Source organism: Leptosomus discolor, chromosome Z (assembly GCF_034619465.1).
Source record: "Leptosomus discolor isolate bLepDis1 chromosome Z, bLepDis1.hap2, whole genome shotgun sequence".
Taxonomy (NCBI): domain Eukaryota; kingdom Metazoa; phylum Chordata; class Aves; order Leptosomiformes; family Leptosomidae; genus Leptosomus; species Leptosomus discolor.
In genome coordinates this window covers 79465565-79479714 of record NC_141419.1, presented here as the reverse complement: position 1 = coordinate 79479714, position 14150 = coordinate 79465565, and the positions used below count along the sequence as shown (strand labels likewise).

Below are 14150 nucleotides of genomic sequence, written 5' to 3'. Positions count from 1 at the left end.
GAGCTGATACATAACCATTCTCTTCCAGATTAGATGGTTCTCATCTCCCAAGTTACAGGGCTATACAGCCCTGACTGTATTTTAGCTTTGCTGCATTTCTCTTCTTAAGACATTAGTGGTTCCCATTTTGTGAATTTCATGTGCTGTATTATATATGTTTTGAAAAAGTGTATATATAGATACTTTAATGATAGATGGATGATAGTGGTTGGATATTGAATTATTAACTCACTTTGAGAAGAGTCTGTTCTTGGCTTTTGAGAAGGGAGAAGTAGTAGGATTGGGGGAAGAAAAGGGCTAGAAAAATGAGCGTTGTTCAGTGAAATACTAACAGGATGGTGCATCCTGCTAGCTCTGGATACATTTATTACATAGGTGACACAAACACTGTTAAGACTGATCTTCAGTCTTGGACAGTATCCCTTTAAAATGTTAACTGTTTCTCAAAGATTTTTTTTAATTTTTTTTTCCCCCCCAGTTAGTCAGATGCACATACAGGTTTTGTGTTTGTGTTAAGACGTGTTGTCCCTCGTGGCAGATTGTGCCCACTTCTTTGGCTTTCTTGAGTCAGAAGCTCGAGTCTTACAGAGTTTCTGCGCTGGCCCGCTGAATCAGACTGAATACAGTAATCACATGGAGATTCAAAGTCACACAGCAAACCATGCTGTATATACAAAAGAACAATACTCGTAATGTCTTTGAAAATGCGTTTCTCTGCTGACCAGAAGGGTGACAGAGCTGTGAGACATTGGCTTCAAATACCAAGTTCTTCTGGGTGTTGTGGGGAAGAAGGGATGAAGAGTGAAAATCAGCTACTCTTCCGTTTCTGCAGTCAGCAAGTGAAAGGTCGGCACTGTGTGAGAAGAAGGGAAAACCAGATAAAGAACAGGGTGGAAGAATTAAGAATTGAAAATAAAAATGCAAAAGCCATGAAGGCCTGCATTGCTATATTTGAAGCACTTCATTGTTCTCCTTCAAGTCCCCTTTAACTTTCCATTTCCATTATGCCTACAAAGACCCTGGAGCAGTTAGCCTGTGGAATCCACTGGTTGTCACGCTGCCACCAATTTGTACTTCCTTCTCTGCCAACATCCATGTGTTGTCATACCTTTTACCTTGTATTCTGCTGTGGAGAGGAACTTTTATTCATTCACATATTCATTTGTATGCTTAAGCTTGTTCCTGCTACAGCATCCCTTTGATCCACTGTTTGAAAATATGAATATTAATTCTAAGACCTAGTTGAATGACCAACTCACCATTAATATGTTGCTTTATTTCAGAGTGTTGTGCGTTGCCTTTGGCATCCCAAGCTGAACCAGATCATGGTTGGTACAGGAAATGGTTTGGCCAAAGTGTACTATGACCCTGTCAAAAGCCAGAGGTACGTAATCATGATTAATGATTAAGAATATAAATTTTTTTCCTCAAATTTAGCCTGATTCTATGGTTCGATGATTATACTAAGAAATGAGAAAAACTGGTTCAATAACATTTATTTTGCAAAGTTTTACTTATTTAGTAACAGTAGGAAGAAAAGAAAAACAGACCAGTTTGTTTCTGAAAAGCAGAACATTTTCATCTGGGCTTTTCATGGTGCAGTATGCTGGCTGTTCTACCTGAATTTACAAACAATTCCATTTTTTAGTTGCATGAAATCTGCAGTTAGAATAACCAGCCTTTCATATAATCTCTTGGAGGTTGTTGGTGTGGTGTTATTGAGAGGATATTTATTGTATATAGTCGTAATTTCTGATGACTTTCATTTTTCCTGAAGTAAAACTTGTTTAGACGCATGAGCTTAAACTTCAGTGTCTGTGAAGTAATACTGACAGATGCAATTTGAGAGGGAGCAAACCAAGGAAGTACATTCCCATTTTTCTGCTAGCCTTCTTCCCCACCCCCACCTATCACTTGTGGATTTTGCCTATACATCTAATAGAAAGATGGTAGTGATTCATCAGAAGGTGACTTGTCAGCCTGGAATGAAAAGAAGAGGACTTGAATGGTCTATAAGTACTTCTTTTGCAATTAATTTGCTTTTACCACCTGGATTGGCTGGAGAACTGGGGCATGCTTGCTTCCTGTCAGCCGGGGGGGGGGGAAGTGTACACTTTATCTATACTGAGTGGTATAAATAAGATTTTCTTCCCTTATATGCGCTTATCTTTGTTTCAGTGACGTCCAAAAACATACTGTGTTACAGGTCACAGACAGTTTCTCAATACTTGCTGTGATCTGGACATTTGGATGTGAAGATAAACTCTGGTTTACAAGATTACCAGAAATAAGTTTTATTTTTTTGCTCTTTGTCAATTTAGAGAACAAGAGAGTTAGTTGTCATTGTTTGGACCCCTCTGGAGAGGGCACCGGGAGTCTCCTAGACACAGACCACAGGAGCCCTAGCTCAGTTTTGTGCCCACTTTATTTCCTGGTATTTGTCATGAGGAGGAAAATACCAGTTTAAATCAGTCTTGCTGCAGCAGGGCTTATGCAGGCTTTCCTGCTGTGGTGTTACAGATAGTGTATCTCTGATTAGATAACTGCCACCTGTGCTGCTTAGGAAGAGTGCTAAGAGCAAGTCATTGCCCATGTTTGGAGAGGAGCACTTCGAATGTGCACGCTACAAGTACTGTGGACTAATGAAGTGTGAAATGAATCTTCCACCCTTATTTCCATATGTCATGTAAACTGCTCTATAGCAGAAACGCTGATCTCTCTACCCTCCTTCACGTGTGCATGGACAGGCAGAGATACACACATTCATGAATGTTTAAAGTGCTATAGAATTTTGAGACTGTGTCTTGAATAAAAAATGGTTTCTGTTTGATATAAACAGACCAATTGAACTGCTGTATGTTTCCTCCTAGGGGAGCAAAACTCTGTGTGGTCAAAACAAAACGAAAAGAGAGACAAGCAGAGACTCTTACACAGGATTACATTATAACACGTAAGGAATTTAAACATATCTTTATAGCAGTATCCTTAGCTCTTTCTCAAGTTTGAAATTATTCGCAAATCATTTAGCTTTTTATTTTCCCCTTTGAATAGTTGTGGTCTTTTATTGAGTACTGATCATTGGAGTGAGCTGTTAGTGCTTCATACAAATTTTTTTGTAGCCTTGCACAACCAGAAAGGTGTATATTCTGTATGCTCTGTAAAATTGTTGTTAATGGTTGGTTTGTAGACCGTGGTGCACCTGAAAGGTCAACTTCCGTAAAAGACAAGCAAACAAAGCCCTCCAAAACCTCCAAAATTTTGGAGCTTTCTTAAATCTTCAGTTTTGCATAACTATATTGGTGAGTGTAGATGGGTATAGGAAGTCTTGACACTTGGGAACATTAACAGTACCAGTGGCAAAATCGGAGACATTGAAGATAGGTCTTGAACAAATTCCAAGTGATTTTTCAGAATTTAGAACTTCCCTAGAGTTATAATGGAGTTTTAAATAGCTTAAATATCTCTCTAGCCTCAGGGTTATACTTGTGTAAGACCTTATGTTCATGTTAAGGCTCACTGATGCATCATAAATAGTTATCATTCTTGCTATAAAATGTTTAGTAATGTGCCTTTTCTCAAAGGCAAATTTTAAAAGGGGACAAGGGGGTCACAGAATCACAGTACGTTAGGGGTTGGAAGGGACCTCGACAGATCATCTAGTCCAACCCCCCTACCAGAGCAGGACCACCTAGAGTAGGTCACACAGGAACGTGTCCAGGTGGATTTTGAATGACTGTCACCAGAGAAGGAAACTCCACAACCTCTCTGGGCAGCCTGTTCCGGGGCTCTGTCACCCTCACAGTGAAAAAGTTTTTCCTTATGTTAATGTGGAACCTCCTGTGCTCCAGCTTGCACCTGTTGCCCCTTGTCCTGTCATTGGACATCACCGAGAAGAGCCCGGCTCCATCCCCCTGACCCTCGCCCTTTACGTATTTCTAAACATGAATGAGGGCACCCCTCAGTCTCCTCTTCCCCAAGCTGAAGAGCCCCAGCTCCCTCAGCCTTTCATCAGAAGGGAGATGTTCCACCCTCTTCATCATCTCTGTGGCTCTGCGCTGGACTCTTTCAAGCAGTTCCCTGTTCTTCTTGACCTGAGGGGCCCAGAACTGCACACACTATTCCAGATGGGGTCTCACCAGGGCAGAGCAGAGGGGGAGGAGAACCTCTCTCGACCTACTGACCACACCCCTTCTAATACACCCCAGGAAGCCACTGGCCGCCTTGGCCACAAAGGCACCTTGCTGGCTCATGGCCACCCTGCTGTCCACCAGGACCCCCAGGTCCCTTTCCCCTATGCTGCTCTCTAGCAGCTCAGTCCCCAGCCTATACTGGTGCATGGGGCTGACTGAGAGATTTTGGCCTTCCACGTTAGAGTTGTCCTACGTAGTGTTTCCTCATGTGAAATGAGAACAGAGTTGTGCTGTCCTGCTTCTCTTCATCCTCTTCCAGTTCCACGGTGTTTGGATTCAGCTCAGTTTTCCAGTAGTCTTGGTGTTAGAAATAGCTAAAAACATTTCTGAAGAACAAAATAGTTGTTTGGCAGCATAATAAACAAACAAAAAAAAGTTTAGAATAAAAAGGTCTGGCCAGTCTTGGTAACCAGGCCACTATCAAGGCACTTCAGTTCTGGTTTCTCGTCTCCGGTACTTTCCAGCCACAGCTGTCTCCTACTTACCTCACTGCTGCAAATGTCCAGCACCAGTTTTTGGGTAGCAGTGGGTAAAGTAGCAGCTGGCAAATATCAGGGACACTTAGCTCCTTTAGGTGCCCTTCTCAATCCATGCTTATTACAGCTTTGACTGTATCAGCATATGGTCTATTATCTAAATAGTTTCGTGTGCACTGTCATTAGTGTTTATACTGTAAAGAGCTTTTGTGATTTTTTTTAAAAAACTTGCTGCTTAAAACCTATTGGAACTTGTGTATTCAATGGCATTTATAAATGCCATTCAAAGATTTAGGTCCCAATTATGTTTTGAAATTTTATCACTGCATTTTAGCTGTTTAACTGTTTCTTCCACATCACTTTGAAACTAAGTGAGGATACTTCCACATAAAACGATGCAAAAAAAGTTGTAAGGATTTGCTTTGCAATTTTAAAATTTGCATATTTTTGAAACTTTTCAGAGGTTAGATGTCTGTCTTTTAAGCTTACAGATAGAACTGGAAAGAACTGCAGATCTCAGACCTTTTTGCAAAGTGAACAGACTGCTTTTTCCTTCTCTCTCTCTTTTTTTTTTTTTTTTTTTAAATTTGGGCTTCTAGCTGCTCCTTAACCTCAGGATTGCCTGTAATGGCTATTTAAAATGCAGGAATGTTATTTGAGGGATTAGCTGTTACTTTTAAAACATAGGAATACCCAGTTTGGGTTTCCCTTAGGCAACCTTGACTCCACAAATGGCAAAAGCTTGTATCTGTGCATTAGTCACCTCAGATGCTCCATGCAAACCGAACAGGCTTAGTGCTTGCCAGTAAATTGTCCTAGGCATTTCGTACTTCATGAAATCTGCAAAAATAAAGCCTAAACATTTTTTCCAAAGATCTACTGCTGTGTCACCTGGCTGTGACTTCACTCAGTCTAATAAATTGAGCAAGCTTCCAGAAATAAGCTGAAAATCAAACTGATAGATCCCTGGATGCTGCCTTCTGGTTTTTGTTCAATATAGAGATACGGCCCATAAATTTAAGATTTATTTGGTTAGGTTTTGTCTTTGTTAGGTCTTTTGACCCCAGCACTATTTCCAACATTTTGGGAAACAGCAAAAATCAGCACAACTGATTGTGAGAGCTAAACCTCACCACAAGAAAACTGTATCCCTTAGCATGGTGTTTCTCTGTTGCTGACAAATTTGTCCCTTGTCTGAGCAGACCAAAACCGTTACTGTGATTGAAGGTACTGTAGCAGGTTTATGAGGAAATAGAAGTTTTAAGTCTTGATAATTTAGCCAGGTTGTCTCAGTTATGGGTATTCTTCGAACTTTGATTAATCCATAATTTAAGAAAGAACATGATTGTGACTTCATTTTCAGAAACATTACATTCTGGATCATTGAAGGGATTCCGCTCCTCTCTGTTTCAGATCCAAAAGTGCACCTAGGGTTTTTTCATGCTCATAGAATATTAGAAAGCTGTAGAAACATGGGAAGTTCAGGCAAGAGCAACCGTTTGGTCACAATGCTAATGTCGAGAACGGAATGACAGAGGAATAAATTAAATATGCATAAACTGTGCAAACAGTATTTCAGATTAAAGTCTCCTGCCTGAAGGAACCCTGGAAATGTGTGTGCTTTCATCTTTGAAAAATTCAGCAGAAAGAAGCCCTCTGAAATACAGCTCAGTAAGCCATTGCCTAGATACAGAAGAACTAGGAGGCTGCTTCTGCCACCTTTTCCATTGCAAGGAAGAATCCCAGTCTTTGCAATTCAAACCTTAAAGAGAAAATTTCTAACATTTCTTTTCCTGCAAACTCTGACCCTTTAGCCCATGCACTTCCAATGTTCCGTGAACCTCGACAGCGAAGCACAAGGAAACAGCTGGAGAAGGATAGGCTGGACCCCATGAAGTCTCACAAACCTGAACCTCCAGTAGCAGGACCAGGTAATCTAGGCATAATCATTCCGGACTGTCGTATGCCAAGGGGACCATCATGCTTGGGATCTACACTCGTTTGGATTTGCATTCAAACTTTTTTGGGTGGCTGCTCTACTATATATGTATGGGCAGTGTCTAGCACTGTAAGATGTTGGTCTTTGATTGGAGTGCTTGCTTGGAATACATTAATGACAATGACTTCCTTTAAGTTATTTAATCAGTAAAACACATGAATGCAGCTCGAAATTACTAACTTCTTTGTATCAGATCACTGTTAAAGACACAATACAACATGTCTCTGTTTATTTCTTAAATATTTTTCTCTGAAATACTCTTTTTGCTACAGGTCGTGGTGGGCGTGTTGGAACTCATGGAGGTACCTTGTCATCATATATAGTCAAGAATATTGCACTGGATAAAACAGATGATAGCAACCCTCGAGAGGCTATTTTACGCCATGCAAAGGAGGCGGAGGAGAATCCGTACTGGGTTGCTCCAGCATATGCTAAGTAAGGAAACAATTAAAAATACAAGTAATATTTCTGGAGGCCAGTGGGAGTTTGGCAAAAATAAGAGACACACATTTTTGAAGACACGCATTTTTAATAGTATACTTTGCCTTTTCTGGATTGCTACCAAGAGTATGCCATACCCTTTTATGAAGATACCAATTTCCAGGAGGTTAAATTGTTGAAATTTGACATTACCATTTTTAAAATGTGCCTGTCAGTGCTAGAAAATTGTTTTAAAGCTTTGTAAGTTGATTAGAATTTCGAATCTTCTCCAAATCAATGTCTGAAATTTCAATATACATTTTAATAAGGTACTGTCCCACTGACAGACTAGGATTATAAGTTTTCCAATATGCCCTCTAGTTCTGACTGATTCTTAGGTTAAACCTTCAAAGTATTTACTTGGTGTTATGATAGCGTATTTTAGGTGACTTCTTGAATGTCCTAAGATTTTATTTGAATTTTTCCTGCATAAGGACCTGAGCACCTGCTTGAATTAACTTGGTGTTAGAGGTATAGTGATATTAAAATTTGCACAGATAAAATCTCCTACCAGAATTTCAACGTAAAGAAATAAATGTTCAGTTGTTGTTACATTAATTAAAGAGCCTCATCGGGATTATGATACAAAATCTCAGTAATCCCACAGATGGTAACTACTTGATTTAAACTCCTGTGTGTGAGTGTGGTATTTGTGTGTATGTGTTACAATGAAACTTGTGCAATACACTTCTAGAATGCTTTCTACCAAAGATTTTCTTTTCTAAAAATGAATACAATTCAAACCATTAAATAAATACATTCACAATAGTAGTAAAATATACTAAATAAATACAGTTCATACTAATGAACAGAAACTACCACTTTAAAAATTACTAAAATTTTCACATTTTGTTATTATCATTGATGTTTTTGCTACACAAAATAATTATCTAGTATAAGTAGTATTTAGTAGTATTAGTGTTTATAAGGAAGAAGTTTTGAAGAGATTAAATAGTTTGCACAGAATGATCTGCCAATAACAAACTATTTTTTTCTTGTTTGCATCCCAGTGCTTTATCTCCTAGGCTGTACATTCATTAGTACTTACTGACTGTACTTTTTTAATTACTATTTAGCTCTTTAGTGAAACAATCACCACCTCTTCCAGAAACTCAAACTGTTTCTAGTGGTGACGCTTATTTTCTGACTTGACCCACGTGTTCACAAAGATAACTGAATAGCTGTTCCAAAGCAGCTTGAGAGTGTCAGTGACCGAGCCTCGCTTTGAATGCGTAATTAATAAGTATGACATACTAGTAATTAATAAGTATGGCATTTGATGTTGTATGTCAAATCAATGCAGTATCACTTTTGGTACCAAAGAAGGAATATTTGAAAGCCTGTTTCTGTAACCATTGTTGTAATAAATATGCTAAATACTGATTTTTAATTGTTCAAGAGTTCATGTTTGCTAGAGATGAAATTTACAGTGAATGTGTAGGCACCCGGTTTTATTTCAGATATGCAACTATCCATTCTCAAAAGTAAATATAATGTCACGTTCCATCAGGTAGATGGATACCTCGGTATGTTTTTGGCTCAGTAACCTCATTGATTGTATATTAAGTTTCATCCCTGACACCTGCAATGTAGTAGATATGAAAGTTTTAAAACATAGCTGTATTACAGGAGGCTTACTGTGTCAGGTGGGCATATCTCATTACAGTTTCTTGTTAAAGATGTAGCTGCAGGGGAAGAGAGATGGCTGAAAGGTGGGGAGGATGCAAGTCCAGGCTGCTATTAACTTACACACCAGACGGTGATATGTATGTGGGGGAACTGGACTGCAGCCAACAGCATGCTGACTTGATGGTTTTGTCAGATGATAAATCTCATGCTAGCGAAACTGCCGTTATCCTTGCTTTAATAGCTTGACTTTAAGATGTCTTCTATGCAAAGAGCATATTGTTGTTGTTATTATTTTTAATAATAATGCTGAAATGCAAAAAACTTTATAATTGTGTTATGTTCTTAATTTTCAGAAATGGAGGTCTGTATTAACAGCTGCAGACCAATGGCAGTCATAAATTTCATTAGCTGCTTGCCTGCACACACAGATAATATAGAAAAGTGTGTTAATTGTTTCAATATCTGACTTTACAGGGCATGTGTATTTACCCAGTATATAAAGCATCTTACAGATGTCCTTACAGTTGCATATTTAATAAAATATGCAAATTACAAGTAATTGATATAAGTTATCACATAATAGTGGATTGTAAGAGTGTCCCTGGTGGCCCTGTTAAAATCAGGAGTTCATAATAACAAGCAATATACAAACCTAGGGAAACTGGCTGCTTTAGCTATAGCATAAGATATACTGTAGAGTTACTCTACAGTATAGAGTTAGGAAGGGTGATATTCTCATACCTACTTAAAATTACCTACTGTCTCGACACCTAGGAAACGTACACCCAGCACATTTCATTTTTTTAAATACTGTTTATTCTTTTTACCACTTGATTTCCCAGCTATCAGTTTTTCTACTTTTCTTGTGGTAAATTTTCACCTAAATATGGTACAAAACTATCCACTTGCTGTATCTTGGGTGAGAAGGCTTTTGGTTTTGTGTTTTCTAACAGATGGTTATTCACTTACAGTTTTTCATTTTCCTTTTGAAGAAAATGACTAAGGAAACTTAGGGTTACTTAATTTTCTTCAGTGGTGGTTATTAAATGATTGTAGACTGAGAAGAATGAGAAAAGCTTTTTTTCTGGTTGATCAGAGTTTTCATAACCCTGATTGTGATGACTGGGTTAGAGTTCGTCTGGTCCTGATTCATACTGATAGGTCATTCTAAATCAGGTAACTGATTTCATGCTTTTTAAATTGTGTTTTCACTTCAGTAATTTAGAAATACCTGCAACATGACTTTGGATGTTAGTTTATACATCATATGTAAAAATATTTCCTTTTTGTTGGAGTTAAAGGCATCTAATTTATTCTTCAGGCTAAATAGTCATTTGCATTATTTATCACTTGAAAATTTTTTCAAGCTTGTTATCGTTAGCCTGACCTTTCTGTTTCTCCTAAAGTTTGAGTGAGAAACGGAGGAGGAAGTACGTAAGAGGCAAAAGGATGGGTGAAAAAACAGATGCTGCTGAAAAGGATACTGGGGATGATAAGTACATGCTGAATCAGGAGATGACATGTCACAGAAGCCCAGTGTGAATAAAGTGTCAAAAAAGATGGGATCAACACAGCAGAAAAGTCATAATGGATGAGGATAAAGAAAAGGTCTTGAGATTTTTCAGGAAAAATCTTGTTAGAGACCTTGGCAAGAGCCATTCCAGTGGAGTGAAAGGAAAGGAAGGACAGATTGAAGATTTCAAGTAAAGAACTACAGGAAAGGAACTTGAGGCATCAGTTGTAAATGTTTGAAAATTACATTCTTTGTGAGCTGTTTGTTTTAACACAGCTGCACAGAGATACTATAAATGACTTCGGATGTCCCTCTGAAGGATCAGCGGGAATTACAAAGCATTGTAGCTGAGGGCCTAATGAGGCCCAGATGTATCTTTCCTTTGTGCCATAGGGAAGGTGAGGGTGAAATTTCCCTCCCCACCAACACAGTGCAGAGTTCTTAGAAAATACCTTTCAGTTTAGTGGTGTTGCCCCTGTTTTGCTGTCTTTGTCATTGCTGCTTGTCACAGGCAAAAGGGAATGACTTGAAAAAACAGCCTATAGCTGTGCTCTGTTCACTCAATCTTTTTCTCAGTGGCTGTACCAGTGTGAGAAGTGTTGTTCATGTAGTGGCTCAAGTATCTTTAGTTGAAGCAGGACTGAACAGAATGTTCAGAATGTTTTGTAACAGTGATTTTGCTGGCACCTGTTGGTATATTTAAGCTAAATCTTTTTTGGAAATTGGTAGTTTTGAGAGGGAAGCCCTTGAGATTCAGAGAAGAGTCAGGCTGGTTGGTGGGTTAAGGAATACAAAGGGGCCTGATGCTGAAAATCTTTACTTTTCAGTCTGGAAGTAGCCTTTATGACATTATTGTGGTTTCCAAGCATGCTTGAAAATCTTCTTTTTTCTTTGTTTTCCGTGTGATATAAACACAAATTTCAAAAGTTGCTGTGACATGAGTCACATGGAGTGATATGCAATTGTCATCTCCAGCTGGTTTAGCTGTAGCAGTATTTTTTTTAGCTGCTAGTCTATGAAACTCAGATGTCAATGAGCTGCTTTTATTGGATCCCCGAAAGGTAACTAAGAAAAACAGCTCATAACCAGAGGGGTTATGGTGACTCTAAAGCAGTCTGCATGGCCTCTGGAAATATTTTAGGGGTCTGTATATCTGAATATGTTGAAAAACAGTGAAATAAAGAGAAGCACGTGGTATGAATAAATCATGTTAGTTTGTTTTCCTGTTTTTGTTTGCAGCCTGTTAGTGTAACCCACAATAGGAATGCATTTGTCAGTGTATGAGATACTGGTTTCAGCTGACGATCATGTGGAAATATAGGATCATAGAATAATTTAGGTAGGAAGGGACCTCTGGAAGTCATCTAGTCCAACCTTCTGCTTAAAGCATGTCCACTTAGATCAGGTTGCTCACGTCTGGTTAGATTCAGGTTTGTTTAGCCAAGTTTGAATGTCCTCAAGGACGGACACTCCATAACACCCTTTGGGGCAGCCTGTTCCAGCAGTCTTGTTGGCAGGCATAGTATCCCCTGCTAAATCCATGCTGTTTCCTATCACCTTCTTGTCCTTCATGTGCCTAGAAATGCCTTCCATGGCGATTTGTTCCATAGCCTTCCCAGGGACCGAGGTTAGGTAGACCATACTGTAGTTCCCCAAATCCTCCTTTTGCTCTTTGTAAAGATGGTGATGTTTGCCTTTTCTAGTCATTGAGAACCTCCCCCAACCACCATGACCTCTCAAAGATGATAGAGTGCCCTTGTGATGACACTGGCCAGCTCCCTCAGCACCTTTGGATCCTTCCCATCTGAACTCATGGATTGGTGTATGTTCAATGAGCTACATACTCACTGTCTCTCTTCTGTTGGTAATGCCTCGCCCCCTCCCAGAGATTCTGCTGGTAGTGTAGGGGTCATCAGAGACCTGAGGACAGACCTTCTCAGTAAAAGTGGAGCCAAAGAAAACCAGTAACTATCTTGACCTTTTCCATGTCCTACATTAGTGGATTACCTGCCCAATTGAGCACATTTTCCTTAGTATTCCTTTGGAAGCCCCTAGTGTTGCCTTTCACATTTCTTTACCGTTTCAATCCCAGATGAGCTTTGGCTTTCCTAACTCAGTTCCTATGTTTTTACATAATGCCTCTTCCTCTTGGCTAAGGCTGTCCTTGCTTCCTCTGTCTGTGTGCTTCCTTTTTGGTGTTTGGGGTTTATCTCTGTCAGGAGATCCCTGCACATCCATACTAGGCTTCCACCAGACTGCCCTTTCTGCACATGGGATGGAATGTGTTTTGAGGAGGTTGTCCTCAAAGATCAGCCAGCTCTCCTGAGCCCCTTTGCCCTCTGTGGCAGTCTCCCATGGGATCTGCCAAGCAGATCCCTAACAAACTGAAATCAATCCCCAAAGTCAAGAATAAATAAAATTGAGAAAGTTGATGGGGATACAGAACACAGCTTTCCACATGTATTATTTAGCCCTCAGAAACAGAAATATTTTGAAGTAGTAAATATGTTTTGATAATTTTTGTATAAATGTTAATCATGGAACAAACTGCTACTACACTAGCAATCTCTAGTGCAGTTACTAGCAGAACAATTTCGATTTAAATTGAATGATCATTGCTGATAATGCTATAACTAAAACAGTGTTTTCTATGCTTATGTCTTTAAAATGGTTGGGCATTTGAATCACCCTAGATGCCCCAGTTACCGCTGTGTAGCTTGTGGAGGTAGAACAGTTTACATTTCAGCTGAGCTGAGTCTATAGCTGTTTCATGGTAATTTTAAAAAATGAAGTAGGAAGCAGACTTTATTTCCTCTGTATGTTTTTGCTTTACTAGACTCAGTACCATACTCACATTAGCTGAAGACTGTAACTTTTCTCTGTGCCACTCCTGTCCTTGAAGATACACAGGTTCTGCTGCTTGTTTCACAAATTAAGTCATTCTTCTTGATTGGAAGTTTCTAACCGGAATTGTGAAAGTTGCAGGTTTTTTGGTCAGAAGTGATAGGTTTACACTTTATTAGTTGTGCTTTACTAACAAGCATCTTGATAATGACCTGGCATTTAGATGCCTTTTGTCTATTGTGATAAAAGGAAGGTGCACTGTTAAAACAGGCTAAATAAACTTCTATTAGTGTGTTTTGGAAAAAAAAAAAAAAAAAGATTCTATACATTCCACCTCTTCAGCAGCTAACAAAATGCAGTATTTCAGCCACTAAAGCCTTCATCCCTGGTGTCTGTTTTGCGTTGAATGTTGATTTTGTTTTGTTTTAAATCCTCTTTCAGTGATTGGTTAGGTAGAGTTTATGTCACTATTTTCTAATGAAATTTTAAATTGGAAATCTTTTTAAAATCTTAGTTCTACCTTCCACGGAGAGCAGAATGACCCGTCTAACTTCCAGTAGTGTAGGTCCTCATCTGGGTACAAGGGCTGCTTAGGTGTAACGAGGTGTAAGCCTTCACTCAGGGACAATGTGCCAATAGAGTCCTGCAGCAGGACGATCTCTGGAATGTCCTAGTATACTGCTTACCTCCATGGCAAGTTTAGGCGATGGAGGAGAAGGCAGGCCAATAGAAAGATCCTGTATATAAGGGAAGTTGCCTTTGACTAATTTTAGTGACTTTAGATCTATTTTGTGCCACATATTGAACGCGTGGAGAATCCTGCCCTTCAGCAGGTGGTGGCTTGCTGTTACTCTTCAAAGTCAGTGGCAACATTGAATTATGCCTTTTGTGTTAAGTAAGGCAGACACAATTTTGTTAAAGTTTATGCATTTTGTAGACTCTGCCAAATAAGTTGTTAGTGCTTCACATCCTTAGACTGCTGTAAAAACATTAGTTAATACATTAATGAGATGATGATG

The 14150-nt window shown here is 39.1% G+C and overlaps 1 protein-coding gene across 2 annotated transcripts in view; it reads left to right on the top strand.

The window, feature by feature from the left end:
- WDR70 (WD repeat domain 70) overlaps positions 1–14150 on the top strand; it is a 141745-nt gene that overhangs the window by 126637 nt on the left and 958 nt on the right. For both annotated transcript variants that reach the window (XM_086479321.1, XM_086479322.1), the window contains 4 exons: positions 1284–1384; positions 2871–2950; positions 6481–6597; positions 6938–7100. In XM_086479321.1, coding sequence (XP_086335447.1) covers positions 1284–1384; positions 2871–2950; positions 6481–6597; positions 6938–7100 — 461 coding nt within the window. The remainder of the gene's footprint in view (positions 1–1283; positions 1385–2870; positions 2951–6480; positions 6598–6937; positions 7101–14150) is intronic.